The 20,083-nt window shown below is 38.5% G+C and overlaps 2 protein-coding genes across 2 annotated transcripts in view; one reads left to right on the top strand and one right to left on the bottom strand.

The window, feature by feature from the left end:
* The first annotated feature begins 283 nt into the window (after positions 1 to 283).
* On the top strand, positions 284 to 6,627 carry CRYBA1 (crystallin beta A1). The gene is made up of 6 exons (XM_012740781.3): positions 284 to 314; positions 1,727 to 1,791; positions 2,621 to 2,739; positions 3,981 to 4,122; positions 5,916 to 6,058; positions 6,480 to 6,627. The coding sequence occupies exons 1-6, from the start codon at positions 284 to 286 to the stop codon at positions 6,625 to 6,627; spliced, it is 648 nt and encodes a 215-aa protein (XP_012596235.1).
* A 1,207-nt stretch (positions 6,628 to 7,834) lies between these two features.
* The window catches only part of NUFIP2 (nuclear FMR1 interacting protein 2), a 30,362-nt gene continuing 18,113 nt past the window's right edge, over positions 7,835 to 20,083 (bottom strand). The window contains exons 3-4 of the mRNA XM_012740780.3: positions 18,345 to 18,377; positions 7,835 to 15,877 (exon numbers count right to left, since the gene is read on the bottom strand). Of these exons, the coding sequence (XP_012596234.1) occupies positions 15,825 to 15,877; positions 18,345 to 18,377 (86 nt within the window). The 3' untranslated portion in view covers positions 7,835 to 15,824. The remainder of the gene's footprint in view (positions 15,878 to 18,344; positions 18,378 to 20,083) is intronic.

Here is a 20,083-nt window from a genome sequence, read left to right as displayed (position 1 = left end):
TCAGGGCAGAGACCTCCTGTCCTCATCTTCTGGCTGCTCTGAGATGAAGACCACAGGAGCCAAGTTCTGCAGCGGCCAGCCTCGCCCGCAGCAGTGGGGCCGTCTGGATTTCTGTATCCCTAGTTGAAACAAAGGCCTGAGGGACGCCTGCCCAGCAGGCTGAGCCACCAAAGCTCCGGGGATCAGGGCGAACAAAGGCAGAGGGAAAGCAGAGTGCTGACAGGGCCGGAGGCCATCGGCCTCAGGGCTATAAAGAGGGGGGCCGCAGAGCAAGTGGCACCAGATGGAGACCCAGACTGTGCAGCGGGAGCTGGGTGAGTAAGGCCCTGAGGGGACCCTGCCTTTCCTCTCCTTCCCCTGCAGGGACATGCTCAGAGGAGGGCCCCGTTTTCCTGTCCCGTGGCCAGAGCCTTCTAGGGTGGCTGGACAGGAGTGGGGCACCTGGGGAAGGCAGCCTTCTCTTGTCAACCCAAGAGGAGTCATTTATGCGGCAGTAACTGCTGCTCAAGAAACCATGGCTGGGGCCCCCAAGAAATGAGCAGCGTCCTGGGGCACAGGGAGAAGGTATATGGGCCAGGAGTTGGGAAATGTTGCTTATTCAGAGGTTTAGAATGGAAAGACATGTCACAGAGTTTACATGCAGCCGCTCCTGGGACCAATACCAGCCAGAGGGAGGGCCACAAATATTTGTCTTGAGTCAAACCTGTTGCACACCTGCCCATCTTCTTTCTTTCCTCTCTTCCCCCCTCCACCTTCTTTTCCTCCCTCTGCCTTCCTCTTATCCTGCCTTCTTATGCACATCCTACCTTCTTACTGTCTTCCTAATCTCTATGAGCCTCAGTATCCTCATCTGTAAAATGGGGATAATGATAGTACTTAGCTCATAGGCGTGTTGTGAAGATTAAATGCAACAACGCAAGGAAATCATTTAGAACAGGGCCTGGCATAGAGTGAGCCCCCGTTAACTATGATTATTACCTTCTTTTCTTCCTCACTTTCCTTCAATGAATCTTTTTCGATGCACCCCCCACTTCCCCTCTCAACATGTGTCCAGCATGGTGCTACGTCAATCACCCAGGAGACCCTGCTCAGCCAGTGCACATTCAATAGGAACACTCACCAGTACTGTGATGAGTGCTAGAAATCAAGGGAGACAGCGAGTGGCTGCAGGCTACAGAGGAGGCAAGGTGAAGGCTGGGTAGGTCTTGGAGACAGAAAAGCAGGAGGGAACGGTGGCACGGCCATGCACTGCGGCAGGTTGGTTTGAATGCTGAGGAGCCAGGTAAGGGTGAGACCACGAAGAGTCAGAGCCCAGGCTGTCCTTGTATCGAGGGCAGTTAAGGCTCAGGATCCTGGCACTGCTGGCGGTATGGCCAGCCACATGAAGGGTCTGGACTAGATGGCTGCCAAGCAGTGTACAGTGGGGTATGTGAAACTGAGGCAATGCTGTCACCTTGAGGCAAGCCAGAGGTCAGGAATTACAGTTATCAAGAGGTCACAGTGTCCGTGCAAAGCTTTACCTGCATTATTGCTTCTAGTGCTCACAATAACCGCAGGGGAAGCTTTACCGATGGAGAAACCAAGGCTCAGCTGGTGGGTGGCAGAGCCAGGATCCCAACCCACACCTGTCTTTCGGACTTTAAGCCCCCTCTACTTTTCCCTGTGCTCCCTCACCTCAACCCCCCAACCCAGAGGCCACGTCAGTGCTGTGTGTTCTGTCTTCCAGAAAGCCTTCCAACCACCAAGATGGCTCAGACCAACCCTATGCCAGGGTCCCTGGGGCCATGGAAGGTAAGCCCACCCCCTTCACATGGAAAATTGAGGGATCCAACAGGGCAGAGATGAGATGCTGCCACAGAGCAGGCCCCAGGCCTGTGCTTGTCCATGAGCCAGTGACCAACCGGAGAAATCCCAGTCCGTGGGGGAAGGGTCCACCCAAGGTCCAGATGACACTGAAGAAAGGATATCTCAGATGCCCCTGTTTGGACAAAGGAAGGATGACTCTGGAAGCCAGTGATGGGTGGGAGATGCATAGTTTCCTAAGTCAACGATCCTCCACGCTGCTAAAAGCATCTTAAAATAGAGCAGCCCAGAGAGGATCATGCCCACAGAGAAAATGAGGGCCCGTAAATGAAGAAAGGTTTGCCACTGGATCCCAAATAAGTCATAGGACCCCAATCTCCTGACTCCCAGCAACTCTCCTTTTACACTTTAGGTTTCTATAGAGGGTATGACTGGAGAAGCTAAGAAATAATCCACAGGGAGTTCCTGGGATTCCCAGAATCCTAGCCTCTGGGCTATACTTATGCAGGAAGCATGGTGAAATGAGAGTCCACAAGTCCTTGGCCTGGCCACTGGGCAAGCTACTGTCCCTGGCAGACCATTCCTATCATAAACCAATCCTCCCTCACTAGCTTGGGCATATGAACACCACCAACCAGTGATGATAATTCAAACCGCTTCCTACCCTATCTATTCTGGAAGAGATCTCATCAGGCATCCTGGGATACAGCTGTTGACAGAAAACCCAGGGTCAGATACAAGTTAAGCTGTTGATCTGGGCCTTTTCTTCCTGACATATCAGATTCTAGCTCTCTTGTCCCATTCGATTCCATTTCAGATAACCATCTATGATCAAGAGAACTTCCAGGGCAAGCGGATGGAGTTCACCAGCTCCTGCCCAAACGTCTCTGAGCGCAGTTTTGATAATGTCCGGTCCCTCAAGGTGGAAAGTGGCGCGTGAGTATGGCCTCAGCGGAACCGCAGGCCCCTTATTTCAAGTCCTTTCAGACATGGGACCATAATAGGGGTGGAGGAAGAAAGATGTTCCCTTAGACTCTAATCATTTCTTGCAGAGAGGCCTCCATACTGAAGTAAGCTCAAAATAAATCACTACATGCATAATTTAGTGGTTTGGTACTAGACTGGGGGGTGGTGCAGATTAAAAAATTATATACAATGGGGAGGGCCAGTGACAGGAATCAGACCTGGGCTTCAGGAGCCCACAGGCTGCTATCTAGGATTCCTTCAGAACAGCCACAGGACGCCAGAGTTTTCCTTACCTGTAGAAAACAGGTAGAGAGGAAACTGCCAAGCTGCAGCCTCTTTATAACTAACTCTCCTGTGTGTCCCAGAGCAGACATTGCTACCTAATTTCTCTATGAAAAAAGGAACTCAACCCCAGGACTCCAGAGGCATATTAGTTCCTAGTCAGTCTTGCTCCAGGTGTTTCTTGTGAATGGTTAATCTTGGCAAGGGGGGGACTCTCTCATTTTGTCTTCTGACTCTTGGCAGGGTAGTTGAGGCCTTTATCATCAGCCTGAAAATGCACAAGGAAAGGCCTCTCCATTGTCCCAGTCCTTATATGTGGATACGCTTCCACAAGCTGCTCGCCACCAAAATCAAGCTTCTTTAGCCCTTTAAAATGGGTAACATTTTAAGGTGTCATCAGTAACTGAGACCCAACTGTGAGGTGAGGTGTTTCAAAAAATTAGGTATAGGTATGGGACAACAGGAGAAAGAACTCACAAAGTGATGAGGAAACAAGAGACTAGTAATCTACCAGGTGCCTATTCATCCCTTTGGTTTCTTACGAAGACACCAACAGGTTTGGCTACAGCCAAAGCAATAGCAAGTCACTAGATCCCGAACCTGCAGCTCCAGCCAGTCGAGAATACATGACTTGGAGAGAAAGGAAATGGAACTTTAGATTGGCTTTGCTAATACACATTACTCGGCCACTGAAGTAGATAGACTTTTTCAGTGGATAATCCCAAAACAAATATTCTATCTACAAACCTGCTTAGTGTAGCTGTCAGTTCCTTCCCCACCTCTCGTGATGAATTACTTTGTACAGCTCTACTGGGATTGGCTTGATGTTTTTATCCACTATTAACTTATCTAAAATGAAAGATACCTTCTCCCCAAGGCCGTATAGGCTTTGAACACCATGAACAAACAGCACTACATGTCTTTGGCAGCTGGATTGGTTATGAGCATACCAGCTTCTGTGGGCAACAGTTTGTCCTGGAGAGAGGAGAATACCCTCGCTGGGATGCCTGGAGTGGGAGTAATGCCTACCACATTGAGCGTCTCATGTCCTTTCGCCCCATCTGTTCAGCTGTGAGTCTCTGAAATTTCTACTTCTGTGCATGTGAGGGATGGGGCAAGGGGGTGCAGACAGACTGGCATTTATGTTATTTCTCATCAGTTATGCTGAATGTGAAACAGAAAAGAAATACACTACTTTCCCCTTCCTAAGTCTGCCATTTGATTTTCCCTACCACGTGGTATTTTCCTTAAGCTAAAAGTAAGGGTCTTTTCATGGCAGCAAGAAGCGGATACCAGGCCGGACGTGGTGGCTCACGTCTGTAATCCTAGCACTCTGGGAGGCCGAGGTGGGAGGATCACTCAAGGTCAGGAGTTCGAGGCAAGCCTGAGCAAGAGCGAGACCTCATCTCTACTAAAAATAGAAAGAAAATTAATTGGCCAACTAAAATCTATAGAAAAAATTAGCCGGGCATGGTGGCGCATGTCTGTAGTCCCAGCTACTCAGGAGGCTGAGGCAAGAGGATCGCTGGAGCCCAGGAGTTTGAGGTTGCTGTGAGCAAGGCTGACGCCATGGCACTCTAGCCCGCACAACACAGTGAGACTCTGTCTCAAAAAAAAAAAAAAAAAAAAAAAAGCAGCAGATACTCAAGAGCCCAGTCAACTGGTGAAACACTAGTGAACTAGTAAAAGCACTTACCCTGTAGTAAAAAAGTAAACCCTTGTTCAGTTAAATTTCAATATGTGTAACATTTCACTGCAGAAACAAGGAAATGCTGAAGTCGCTGTTCAGTAAGTGGGAATGGGGAAGAAAGAGGCAAGTCTTCCTGTATCTCTTATCTGCATTGATTCATAACAACTTTTATTTCTAACACTAAGCATTATTCAATAATGCATCAGACTAGGACACTTCTAAAGTCTTTGGAAGAGTTCAAGCAGAAGCAAGATGACCTTCAAAGGATGTGTTGAAAATGATCCCTATATTGGGAGTGAAGCTGGACTAGAATCTTTCCAAATATAGTCTATATTATGTGATTTTCTCACGATTTTGGCTAATGATTTCACCTTAGTTCAAAGTTTTACCAAAATTCAACTGGTGAAGTTAACCTAAACAGTTCTAAAACCTAAAAAATCCTTCCCTATCTGGAAGTGATTTCATCTCACTTTTTCTTCATTCCCCTTCACCAAAGGTATAATTGACATAAGGTAAAATGCACAGATCCTAACCCTATATCCTGAGTTCCAAAAAACATATACACCCATATAACCAACACCCTAATCATATATAGAACAATTCCATCACCCCATAAAGTTTCCTGGTGTCCCTTTCCAGTCAATTGCTCCTCCACCACTTTCTATCACCAGGGTTTGTTTTGCCTGTTCTTGAACTTCGTACAAGTTAGCCTCTCCCCTTTTAAAGCTTGTGTAGTATTCGTATTCCCTACTGGACATATAGGTTATTTCACACACACACACACACACACACACACACACACACACGCACAATTTGGGCTGTTTGTATTAATCTGTGAAATTTTTTCACATTAGTGAACATTGCTTAATCCCTTGGTTGGCTATGTGTAGCAAGTTTTTTTTTTCCCCACTGTCATATCTTCATTGACCTTTCATTGTTCCAAAGTATTATATTGGTTATTTGTGTATTTTAAATATTATGGTATTTAAATTGGCTTAAACAAAATTATGAACTTTTTTCTTATAAATCTGTTCTTTTTACAATCAATGATCACATACTTTCCTTTTGTAAACCAGAAAATGTTTCAACTTAGAAAAATATGGTAATTAAAGAATTAAGATATGATAGCCACGACACTAGTACTAAATGTTTTTAAATAATTTCTGGATTACAGAATCATAAGGAGTCTAAGATTACCATCTTTGAGAAAGAAAACTTTATTGGACGCCAGTGGGAGATCTGTGATGACTACCCCTCCTTGCAAGCCATGGGTTGGCTCAACAATGAAGTTGGCTCCATGAAGATACAAAGTGGGGCGTAAGTGCAAAAACAGGGTTGGAGTACATTTCAAGTTAATTCCTGCAGATGCAAGCTTTGAATATTAACACGTCAATGGTTTTTTACCAGAATTCATACACTGACATCACATTGGTATGAATATCACATTCCAGTTACTAGTAATTTTGAATCTCAGGTTCATTGTACCAACTATCGCTTATGGACATGCCTCTATGGAAGCATTTATGTTGACTACTCTTGTACCTTTTTTCATGATCAAGATTAATTAACTAGCTGTAGTCATAATATGCTTACAAAGTGTCTGACACATTTAGGATGGCTGTTGTTTTTTTAAGCCTAAAAGTATCCTGTACCACGTTAAGGAAACCAGCTTAGGTTTTGGGGTGTTCACCAGATTCCTAATTAGATTTAATAATGCAATGTGCTTTGGATTTCCTAGCTGGGTTTGCTACCAGTATCCTGGATATCGTGGGTATCAGTATATCTTGGAAAGTGACCATCATGGAGGAGACTATAAACATTGGAGAGAGTGGGGTTCTCATGCCCAGACTTCCCAGATCCAGTCGATTCGCCGAATCCAACAGTAGTGGATTAAAAGCTCCAAGTAAGAGAATCCTAAAGCATGAGACCTTGCTAAGCACTCTAGAATGAGTTTTATGTTCTGCTCACAGACATTGCTTTCAAATGTTAGCTGCTGAAACCCACAATAAATGTCATTTAAAAAAAAAAAAACTTTGTAGACTGGATTAACTACCATCCTTTACACAAATCATTTACGTGGCTGAGGATATTTACAGATAAGCTTCATCAATAAAACCTCAAATTCCCTTCTGTGTCCTTGCAAGTCACCTACCAGGTCAAGGACTATTATTCTCTATCTTAAAGTATGTAACACAAACATTATGAGTCTCAATAGTGAAGGATACTTTTGGTAAATGTTTTTATGTCCTTTCTCCCCATCCCCTACTTTTTCTAATAATGTTGAAGTTAGCATTTTTTTCACCTTGTGACAAATCAGTGCTAAGGAAACAGGAAGTTTCTCCAATGTGTGTATTTTTACATAGTTATGAATAAATCCAGAGTCTTGGCAGCTTAACATTCTAGATACTTAACTGCTTAACTCAATTTTGGTTTCTTATTTCAACTGGAAGAGCATAAGGCTCAATGTATTACGAAAAGGCAGGATAGTTGCTCTCACAGCTGATTTTTTCAATAAACACGCTAATTCTAAGCATTGTAATAATGATTAAAAAAAGAAAAAAATCAACAGGAAGACATATGACTGTAGTACATTTAGGATTTAAATTCTCTGTACATGTGACCCTTTGAAAAAAAATCATTATCAATGTCACAATCTTAACTTAGTTTTCAGTCAAGACTTTTTTAAAAAATTAAAGCACACAAAAGATAACAAACACCTCAGAAACTTTAAAATTTTTTATTCAACAATGTACACTTATTTTGTCTCTTAATTTTATTCTACAAATTTCTCAAGTTTTTCTTCTGATAAAATAAGTAAATCTGAGTATGGTTGTAGAGTGTTTGTAATTTATATTTTTAAAACACTGAACATGAAGTAAGACATCAATAAATGAAGATCATGTAATTGACTTCCTCAGAATCCATGACATCAGAAACAGCTAAGCATTTAGCAAAAGGGTAAATTTCTCTGGTGACTGTTCTTATATCTAGAAAAGACCTATCTTTTTGGGCAAAATAAACAAACTTTTTTTTAAAGGGGGAAGGGAAACCATCCTCTAACATAACTGTACTACACTATCCTTCCCCCAGATTAAGAGGTAACTCAGCTCCTAAGTGCCTATGTACATGAGACACAGAAATTACTTTACTCCTCCAATATGCTCTAAGACTGAACACAGTGAACTACTGACAGATGCAGGAGAGTAGCCATAGCCATCTAAGATAACAATGCTTGCTACACTCCTGCATTTCTGCTTTTTAAGGCCATACATTATGGGCCACCTTTCCAGTCTTGATTAGATGACTTAGTTTTTAACAGCCACTATCAATGAAGGTATAGGAGAAAGGATATTGTTGTGTTTTCAAAACCAATGACATACATCAATAGCACACATTGGAAAAGCTATAAAATGGAAATTTATTTTTTATATCTAGAAGCATGGGGAAAATTCCATTATTAATATATTCTACTTAAACTTATTAGCCTCTCCTATAAAGGTCCTGAAGAAATTATAAAGAACTTTTAAAAGATCATCTGACAAAACTTGGCCAGTACTCTATACAATCTTATAAGTACACGTATGTGTGAAGTTAAGCTATTCAGTACATGCAGACTACAGTAACTGAACCAATGTGCTCAATTTCTAAACTTGTTCTAATTCGCTTGGGTAACTTTTAAAAGATATACTATCTTTAAAACAACCTGTCCTTTGATCTTTCAACAACTCAATGATTCTAATCCCAAACTAGTCATTCAGTAAAGCAAACTTACACTAAAGCAGGAAAGGTATTAAAAGGTTATCCTACCTTTAAGCCAGCATTAAGACATAAATTGTCACCAAGTCCCCATGTGACAAAGGTCCTTCATTTTAGTTTGAATTACTTCCCTTTTCTGTTTGATCAAATAACAGAAAAGTGCATCTAGTGATTTATAAAGCTAATAAAACTGCCCTGTTTCAAGAAAAGCCCTTTAATAGATACAAGTCAAGCTCTGATTTAACCTGAACTTTATTAAAATAGATGCCAGTTCTCCTCTCTTCTAGTTCCACTGATGAGCTAGCCTAGACCTGTAACTTTGAGCTCTGTTTCCAAAGATGGTAAAGCTAAGAACAATGTATTATAATAAGGACAGATAGGTCACTTTTGGTAATGACACACAAATTAAACTTTCAAAACATGTGCATAGCTTTATTCATCTACTTAGATCTAACCTTTTCATGGAGCTTCAGCAAAATTCGAGTGTGCAAAATGCATTTCTAAAACGTAATGCAAGCAAAGCTTTTCACATTTACACTGGCAGGAAATACAGAGAAACTAACAAGTCACATTAGGGAGAGTTCAGATCTTTTTTTTTAATGACAAGAATTGCACAGTTTATTATTTTGAGACAATTGTTGCAGACATAAATATTTTAAATTTTCTAAGCAAGGTGCTTTAACAATAAAAATTTTAAAGTTGGAAAGAGCCAATAACTGGGATCATAGCTCACACAGAATTCCAAATTAAAGTGGACTCCATTATCTCCCTAGGTTTTGCAAACAATGCTTTTATAACACTTTTTCTTAATAACACTAAAGGAGACAGCAAGCTGAAACTTTTTTTCAAAGCACACAAGAAATGGTGTCATCACATTACTTGAAGAAGGTGCTGAGGGGGGAAGAAAAGGGAGTGAAGAATCCTTTTACTATTTCCCACTACAGAACAGCCACTAACAGACTAATAACAAAAAAAAAAAGAAAAAAAAAAACAACAACAAAAAGATTAAAACACTTCCCCAGTTTACAAAATAGTTCCAGTTTGACAAGATCTATAACAGAGAGCACCAGTTGGGCAACAGAATGAGCATTTCATACTGCATAAAAATTAGTGAGGTGGTAAGAACCATCAACTATCTCGGCATTACTACATGGCCTTTCCAATTTTTTTTAAAATATACATGCAAGGCACATTGATATAAAAAATAGATCTCTGGCCAACAAATATATTAAATAAGCAAATTAAGTTTGGCTTTGTAATATTGGCAACATCAAAATACAACCAGATAGCTTTGGACCATACATCTTTCTCATATTCCTCCACCTCACTTGTTTCTCCGCCATTATTTTGGGTTCCATCTCCTTCAAATTTGGGTATGTGCTTGAGAAATGACTTTTCCTCTTGTCAAGCAGCATTCCTACTATACTTAAGTTTACCTTTGCTAAGTAAAAACATACTAGAGAAGCAGAATAGCCTGGCGTTTTGATTAATTTGATTAAATGAAATCTAACTGGTTCAGGACATTATTTCTCCTCTGCATACAAACAAAAAAGTCCCCAGCTCATATAGACAAGTGTTTTCTTTCTAAAAGATCAGCAACAAAACCAATGATCCTACTTCCTTTTAAGCCATTCTCCCCAATTCCTCTTTTTGAGGCAGAGAGAGGGAATAATAGAAATAAAGCTAAGATTTAAAATATTTTCAGTAGTAGAAGACATTTTAAGGCCAAAAAGTGTAATATTAACAGAATTTTTATTTTCCTAGGTTATTGTCCTTCCTAGGCCAATACCAACTATGGATGAGTTACTTGTACTGATTCCCTCCCAAAGAGAATTTTAAAATTCACTCACTTTTGTTAGTGGCTGTGCTACAGGAAAGGTATCAAAGCAACCTATGGTACATGTATGGTATATAGTAATGTAAAAAGTGCATCACATTCTTGATTTTCAGTTTCTCATAGCAGCAGCAGGATTAATCTAAGACAGAAAACAGCTGAATTTTCATTCTAAAAATCGACAATACCTAATGAAATGTATTCAAGATCATGAAAGGATCCTCCTCTATTAAAGGATAAATGAAAACAGAATAATAGACATAAACAGGGGTAAACTAAAGGCATTCATCCATATTTACATATTAAAACCACTTTTGTTAACACCGAATCTTTACATCTAGCAAACGAAATAAGCATTTTAAGAATAAAGCAGACATTTACTAAAGCAGTATCCATTTTTGGAGCCTTTTGATTAGCACCTGAGGAAAAAGGGTATATGGAAAGCTATATGAATTTACCTCAAGTTGATGTTGGTCTGCAGAGTAACTTTGTGATATACAATAAAAGTGAAATTGAACTGGAAAATAAATGTTTGTTGCTATTTTAATAAGGCTGTAGAAAAGGGATACTGCAGTACTATAAAATGGCTTTAGAACTCTAGACATAACAAAATTCTATGGATAAATAAGAAAGTCAGAATCAGCAATCCCAACACATGTGAGGATGGCTATTCCATAGTTTTTAGCCTATAACTGCTATTTGACAATCCCAGTAATGCAGAAACAATACACCATTCATGCTTGACTGGGTGTTTTTACTACACAGACAACTTAAAACACCATTCATACTATTGCTGGCATCCTTTAACTACTTTCTTGAGCAGCAAAACAGTGTGAAATTGAATTTAAAACCCAGTAAAGCAGTGCTTTTGAGTGAAGCCAATTATTCATCATTCTTTTAATCAACCCAGGGTGGGCCAGGTTCTCACACATTTGAACGGAGTGATGTATATTAAAAAAAAAAAAATTTAACATACTCAAAGCAGAAGCCCATCTTTTTACCATAAAAGAATCTTGGTGCTCTCTTAATTACATTAATAAAAATAACATCAATATTAGGAACTAATCTTAACCTATATGCCTCTGGTAAACCTAGAGTAGCTATTTATACGTCTAATCTTGTCCTCTGCCCCTCCCTTTTAAACAAATATCAATACTCTGGGGGGAGGGGAGACTGAGCAGATACTACCTTCTTTCCTTTAAAACCCAACAGTTAAGTCATGAGTAGGACTAGGAAAAGACACTGCCCTATCAGAAACTACCCTGACTGGTATAGCATCAACAAGACCTGATCATAAAAACTATTGTCCATTATATATATTTGTCCCACTATTACATATCTGTTCTGTAATTAGCATACATATACAAGGATCGTGTGTTATTCCAGTACATGGTTCAGTGGCATAACTATACCCATAATCTTTGGAGAGCCTTGCAAGAATGACTCCCTCATTATTTAGTGGAATTTAAAGTTGAATAAAGTCTTCCTCCAATTTCCTTGCTAGTGGCCATTTGGGACATGACATATAATTTCACACTAAATGGCTTTTCTGTGTTTAAAAAAGTTTACAGGAATTACAAACGATAAACCATTAGATGCCTCTGATGTGGGTTAGCAATAAGCCTAACAACCAAATATGAAACTACTGCTGCTATTGTGTATTAGACAACTCCCATAGTTGAGGTTTGTCGTATTTTCCCTTAAAACTGTTTTGAAAAAACAGTGCAGCACTTTTCCATTATAAAGTTTTTGCAGACTGAGTGATGACTTGGTAAGCAGATGATTAAGGAGGACAGCAAAATTCTAAAATGGAGAGAAACTCTCTGGCCATTTATTTCAAGGAAAAAAAAAACCAAATTGTAATTAACAAATAGTTATTGGCTATCCCCTCCTAGAAAGTAGAGGAGGAAGAAAGGCTACTATAGATGCTGTAAATACACTTTATGTGATGGTTCCTTACTAAGGAGGTTAGAGAAAAGGCTAGGCAATTTAACTTCAGTTTAGCAAAGTGGGAGTGAATAAAGAGAAAGATAAATACACCCTGTCTTTTGTGGGAAAGGGGAATTATTCAAGACATCTACAGGAGTGGTACATGACACAGAAGCCTACAATAATCAAGATAGTTTTAAAAAGAAATCTTCACCCATAATTAGTATCTTCATAGCTATTAAAAAAATAGGTCATGATTTCATTCTTAGTGCCATTTTTCAAATACTACCCTTTTAAGGATTTAAACCACCTGACTTTATTCTGTGTAATGAAAACAAATGGCACAAAATAAATACAAGTTCATTCTCTGAATACTAATGTCTTACACACATTCATTTACTAAGTTTTAATATCTGCATCTTTCACTCACATACAAGCACTCAACACACATACATACACACACACACCTTTTTCAGTCTTTATAATGGAGGGATGTTAAAAATCCCCACTAGACTGTATTTGGTTTATGCTACAGTACTAATACTCTGAGTTGAAGGAAAATTCTTGATATCAAACAATAACACATTAATGTTACTTAAATGTGCTAAATTAATCACAGCTGAAGTTTGTTTAGAAGTTTACACAAAAATAATCAGAAAACAGATCAACTCTTAAGATTTTTTTTTAATAAGTGCTCTGTAAGGAATTGTGTGAGGACCTAAGGAGAAAGATTGCAACAAGTAGAGTTAAGTTTTACCAAACAGCACAAAGGAAATTTGTCCCGAAGTCCTGCTTGTACCTAGGCAATTAAGTCCATTAACCCAATGCCCAAAAAATACTGACAGATAATTTGACGGGGCACTAGCGTTCCCAGAAAGTTAAGTGACATTCCTAACTATATACCTCTAACCATATAATCAAGGAAATTTCAGTGGAGAAATCAAAGTGAAATGTTGCATTGTTTCATTTAGAAGTGAGACTCTCAAAAACCTTTGGACAAACAGAAGGGATACATTCTCTTTTTGGCTTCTCTGAACATGGAGGCCTGAGGGATATGAAAGGAAATTAGGATAGCCATAGCTTTCTACAGATATTTAATTAAGTGTTGCTTCTAAGTTAAAAAGCCCAATTCTGATGGGGGCTGGTTCTTTTTTTTTTTTTCCTTTTAGAATATTTATTCATTCAACCTCTGTAATGTCACAAACCCAGAAAGTTTCTTGTGAGTTGTTGAGACAGAAGAAAATTCCAGGCAAGCAAAATGGACATTTAAAAAAAAAGGGAGGGGAGGGGATCTGGCCCTAAGGCGACAAGTGGTTACACAAGGCAATTGAACACACAGCAGAACTTTAAAACCTGTAAAACAAACTGGAGCCTTTTTTTTCCCTTTAATCAACCTTGTATCTTTTTTTAAACTTTTTGAAAATTTTTATTTAAAAAACACAAAAACACAGACTTTTTTCACTTCAGTATGTGGTATGTTGCATTTTCCAGTTTGTTCAATGCTTTAAAGCTCAAGGATGCCTCTGCTTTCAATTGTACATGGGCCTGAAGCATCCTAGCTTTTGGCAAGCAGGCAGGAGACTCAACAAAAATCAAAATAGGAACAAGGCAGACTAAATGCAGGGCACATCTGTAAACATATTATACATTTGAAAATTACAATATCAGTAAAAGTGATACAGTTTACAGGTGAAATGAAACTATCTGGAACTGGCCTACCACAAGTTTCTGAACCTGGACTGATACAATAAGTTATTATATATATATATTATGTATAAAAAAGTTTTGTTTACATCAAGTGGAATTGGCAATCCATGCTTATACTTTTAAAATCTAAGCAGGGCAGAAATCCAGGCTAAAAAGATATTTTCTCTACTCTATGTTGAGTCCAACAGCTTCTTTCATGAACTACTTGTTAAAAGTCTCAAATAATCAACAGAACAAGAAAACCCATCCATACTACCAGTCACTCGAAACTGGACATTTCTTAAGCAAAGGGGTAGAGCAAAAGTAGTTACTTTCTCCCCAAATACCCCAGGGGATCCAGTCTACTTTTATTAGAAGACTACAACTCCTTATATTAAATATAAATGCCCTGCTATTTTAACCTGTATTTGACATACATGGATATACTAAGTTCTGTGTGTGTTTATGTGATGTGATGCTATGTCAGGCCAGACAACTTGTTATTATGCCACTAACATCACCCAATCTTAATTGGACCCTTAATTTCTGCACACACACAAATTTATTTTAGCATGCTATACACAAGCTGCAGTGCAACAGGATGGCAATGTGATGATAAGACAGGGCTAATGCTCTTCTCTGCCCAAAATAAAATTTCCAGAATTTCACATTATTTTCCTTAAAAACCCATTTTGCTCTAGTACTAAAATATACTTACTAAGATATAATTAGAAGCTAATAAGCTCAGAAGTAATAGTTTGCATGAAAACACACCTATAGGCAGGGTTTATTACCTCCTCACTGGCTAAAAACATGAAGTTTTAGTTTTCGTGGACCTTTTGCTTCCCCTTTTAAATTTTGCTGACAAATTAAAAGAGAATTTACAGAAAGGTACAGAAGTTTCTCTTTGATGTTTGAAGAAAAACAAGGAAAACAGCACATTTAGTGTTAGTGACAGAGAGCAAGTCTGGAGCACCTACAGTTGAAAAGCAGAATATATTTTTGCTCCCAGTTATACAATTACATTAAAATATGGGCACAGGAATATTTTTCCATATTGAATATCCAAACCAATTGCTTGTTCTGCAACTTATTAAAAATGACACTCATGGATTCTTCAGTTGTTAAATTGAACCAAAACCAAGTTAACTATGTACCACCAACTATTCCAGAATTGTAGAACTTCAAGGCCCTCCCCTATCCCCACCCCACAAAAAATAAAAGGAAAGAAAGAAAAGATTTCCCCAACAACCCACAGAGGCTGCTTAACTCCTGGCAAGACATGCAAATCATATTCGCTAAAAAAATACAGCCCTGCAAACTTCAAGGCATTTATCCAGCATTCTCGCAGGGCTTAAAGTAAAACCAAAAGATCAAAGGAGGAGTGGGGGGAAAATGTTGAATCATTCTGGGTTCCCCGTGATTAGTGTATCACTTTAGTCACAGAACAAGATACAGAGATCTTTTAAGTGGATTTGCCTTTCCAGTGGGTCATTTGTTGCCCAAGTTGATGACAGCAGGAACTTTAGAACCACACTTGTTAAGTCTGTATTCATTAATCACTTGCATTCACACTTAAAAACAAAAACTAACGAAAGAAAAAAGAAAAAAAAAACTATTCAGTACCGGAGATTAAATAACCATGTGTAGTCTCTTGAAATAAATTTGATTCCTTAAGAAGTCTAATTACTTTCAGTTGCCTTTTTTTTTAAATAACTATATATATATATGTATATATATATATTTGTATATATTATCCTGTGATTCTACTTATGGTTCCTCTGCTGCGTTGAAGATCTAGGAGCATAAAAGCCTTGTGTCCCCCATGAACGGTGGCTCTAATGCTGCAGAAAGGTTACGAATAGGCAGTCTGGTCCTTCATTGATCTGGACTATCCATGGCTTCATTGTAAGTGATTATCCTTTTGGGATCTGGAGGGAAGATTTAAAAAAAATAGTAAAAATGAAGTCTGGAATCCCAAAATGCCCATGTTCCAAAAACAAATCCCAAATAATCATCATTTAAATTGTACCCCTTTTTACGAAAACACAACTTAAAAGGCCATTTCTCTGTGTAGTAACACATGTATGATCCAATTGCTCAACCCAAAAGTAGCTGTTTGGCATTCCAATGAATTCCCAGTAACAAGGTCTTCTAGGCAATGAGGACCTCAACTCCTAAGATCAGAGTAGGATGAGTTCAGTTACTAAGAGTTTTCTTTATGTGTTTCTCCTGATTACAGAAGCAGTATATTTGAAAAAAACAAAGAAAAAAGCTTAAGTCATCAATGATCCAATACTGAAACAAACACTTGGATTTATTTTCTTTTGCTATTCTCAGTGAATGAAGTCAAAATTTATTTTAACCAGTGTGGACTATCTAGCAAGAAACGATTCAAGTAAAACCTAGTACCAAAAACTTCATGTTATATAAAGTTTGGCAGAACTTCCAATTTAGTCCTAATCATGACTTATTCCTTCTTCCTAATTTCCCACAGTACCTTTAGCCTTTACTCTTAGCAACAGCAAAAGCCCACGGATCTCCCAAGTTCATAACATAAAACTGTCAGTATGTGTCTGGGCAAAGATTCCAGGGTTATTCTGAAGTGCTATTTTAAATTCCTATTATATAGCTGTATGTATATAGCCCCTCTTATGTAGACGCAATGTTTTTATTATATACCATTTCTATCTAGTATTAAAAGTATACATGCTTAAAAAACAGGCAAACCAGTAAAACCTGTCACCTAATGAAAAATTTTTAAGGCCTATAAATAATATTGGAAAAACTCAAGCTCACTTCAACCTAAGAATCAAACTAGTTCAGTCTAAAGATAATGTCACTTCTGGGACTTCAAGGTCATCACTAGCAACCTGCCATGAAGATAATGCTCATTCCTAATAGTTAATAACCATTATACAGTAAAAACAGGTAGGTCTCCTTTGCAAGGTATATTTTCTAGTCTAGCTTCTTTTAATTTGTGTTTGATTAAAAAGGTACACGGAGGCCAGGCACAGTGGCTCATGCCTGTAATCCCAACACTCTGGGAGGCTGAGGCAGGAGCTCGCTTGAGCTTAGGAGTTCAAGACCAGCCTGAGCAAGAGCAAGAGCAAGACCCAGTCTGGGGGGGGGGGGGAGGAAAGAAAAAAAAGGTAGAAAAATCAACTCAAAATAATTTAAGAGCTTGCTAGTCATATCATCAGGCCACAGCCATGTTAAACAAAACCTTGACCTAAGAACAGGGGGGAGGTAAAAGGAGCAATGCTGGGAAATCAGGGAAAGCTGCATTGCAGTGCTAGTCCTACCGCTCTTCTGGCTTGTATAGTAACCTCTCTGGGCCTCAGTTTCATAATACGTAAAATAAGAAGAGAATTTCTAATGTACTTTTAAGTCCTGAAATTCTAGGATTTTCACATTCATCTGAAATTCATTTATATTAACTAGCATAACAGATGAGGAATGGGATACAATTCAGTTACATGGCTCTGAAAATCCAAATCTATTAGTCAGTGACTGGTTCTCCAACCAAAACTCTCACTTTATTGTATGTATTCCACAATAAAAGTATTCTAATATATTTGGTAAGAAGGCACACGATATTTAGTATAATCAATTTTAATTTCTAACCATTTTTTCAGAGAACATACAGCCCAGATAAGGTTTCTACAATAGCTAATAATTTTCTGAACTGTGAATTTCAGTTCTTAGCTATCCCTTGCCTACCACACAAACATAGCTAAAGACTGCCCAAAAGAGGAAACACTTAATCATGTCGGTTTCCTAGATTAAAAACACTTATGGTTTGTCTCACTTTCATAGTCAGGGAGGAAAAAACCATTCACACTCTTCATCCAACAGAGAAAGAGGACTTTCACATATTCTTTTCACTTACATTGTTACCCCATCTTTAGTAGTCTTTAGCAGTCCTGGTATGGTAGCTAATGACTTTTTTTTTTGAGACAGGGTTTCACTTTGTTGCCCAGGCTAGAGTGAGTGCCATGGCGTCAGCCTAGCTCACAGCAACCTCAAACTCCTGGGCTCAAGCAATCCTTCTGCCTCAGCCTCCCGAGTAGCTGGGACTACAGGCATGCAGCACCATGCCCAGCTAAGTTTTTCTATATATATTAGTTGGCCAATTAATTTCTTTCTATTTATAGTAGAGACGGGGTCTCGCTCAGGCTGGTTTCGAACTCCTGACCTCGAGCAATCCGCCCGCCTCGGCCTCCCAGAGTGCTAGGATTATAGGTGTGAGCTACCACACCCGGCCGCTAATGACTTTTGACTGCAGTTATTAAATAATTTAAAATACAAAGTCTATACATTTATTATTCCCATCCAAAAATAATATACAGTGAATACTACTAGTATTAACATTTCAAGTAATCTAACCATTCTTACCTTGCTTCTGCAAATTCCAAATAGATTCCATTTCTGCAAAGAAAAAAAAAGGATTATTTTATACATTAAGTTTTGGTGAGCTTAAAACTATGTTTTTCATTTTAAATCTTAAAAACCTAGACTGATCATTGCTGGGCTGGAGGTAGAGCTGAAAATAGCACAATTCTATGAAGCTCAAAGCATTCATATTTTCCCATAGTTCTTAAGTGTCACCTATGTTGTCTTAAGTGTTGATTACAGAAAGTCAATTATTATCTGAAATCAAATTGCCAGAATAATTTTGTCTTCACAAGTAGCAAAGATATGCTATGCAAGCATGCTACACAAATAAAATGGTATCTCTCACAATAGCTCATCATTAAAAAAAAAAAAAAAAAGCAACAAGTATTTCTTGGTAACCCACTACCCCTAAATGAGGTGCCCACCACATCTTCTGAATGAAGCATTTGTCAAATGTGGTTAAACTTGATGCTTAATTAGTTTAACTACCCAGTGAAATGGTTCTGACCTCTAAACCACATCTACTCTTATTTTAACCTATAAGGTCAAACAAAATGCCAATACATATCCATTTATTTGCTCCAATTTCATGTTTACAATATGCTCACTTTGGCATTTTACAATAGGGGAAGTATGTGCATGACCAAACTATAGCTGTAAGAACTCTACCGGGCATATAAGAAAGCTTCAAGGAGATATCCGAAGTCTTAATAAACAAGACAGCAGACTATTATTTAAGAACCAAAGAAGTAGATCTTGAAAGGAAATATTTTACTGCAAGATTACTTAGTAACAGGAATGAACTGTAACAAACACTAAGGATAAGTATGCTTCCCATGGTCATACAAGTATCATTTTGAAAGGATAAAAAGATTATTTTATTTTGTATAACTATATTCTGTTTATCAGCTATCAACTATAATATTAAAAAAAAATAAAATTTGAGCCCATTAAGGTGGGATGTATCTGGACATGGGTTACAGTTAAGGTAGCCCATCCCCAGAACTAAAATAAGTGTATAGATCTAAAATTACTACTTTCTTGATTTATGTGTATGGATAGGGCAGGGATTGGTAGAATCATACTCCCACACCTATCACAAGAATCAAAACCATGTCTAAAAACTGAGAAGACTTTTCAAAAATTTGTCAAAATTTGATGTTTGGATCAATAGAGTTATTATTCAAAACGAGCAAAATTAATTATCCAGATAAAATCCCAATCTAGGTATCACAGCACTTCCCTGACCACCAGATTAAACCAAATCTGGGAATAATGAGCTGAATAATTGCCAATTGTCCAAGCTTAGTTGTATGGTATGGCCTTCAAATCTCTGGGCAGATACCTGTCCAAAGACAGGCAGGAAAATTCTTTCTCCTGGGAAGTCAAAGAAGGGAAGAGAACTATAATCAAACCTAATCTGAAGAAAAAAAAATATGACATACCAGGAAACAAAATTTAGGTATGGGGAGCATGCCTGTCACTCCAATAAAATTCCTAATTCCATTAGCTTCAGACAACAAGGACTAGCTGGAAATAGTCTTTACTATTAGAGCTCTTATCCTACAAATTTCTGGATCTCAGAGTGACTTATTTTAAAGAAGTCCAAAGATAAAAGCCCTATCTTGGTTGATCTGACTGCGAACAAAATTCCAAAAAAAAAAAAAAAACAACAACAACAACAAAAAAAAAACAACCCAATATGTTTTCTTTTAGTGAAAGTACAGGAATTCCACATT

This window comes from Microcebus murinus, chromosome 18, assembly GCF_040939455.1.
Source record: "Microcebus murinus isolate Inina chromosome 18, M.murinus_Inina_mat1.0, whole genome shotgun sequence".
NCBI classification, from domain to species: Eukaryota; Metazoa; Chordata; class Mammalia; order Primates; family Cheirogaleidae; genus Microcebus; species Microcebus murinus.
The sequence above is the reverse complement of the archived record's forward strand: the minus strand, read 5'-3'. Positions and strand labels throughout refer to the sequence as shown.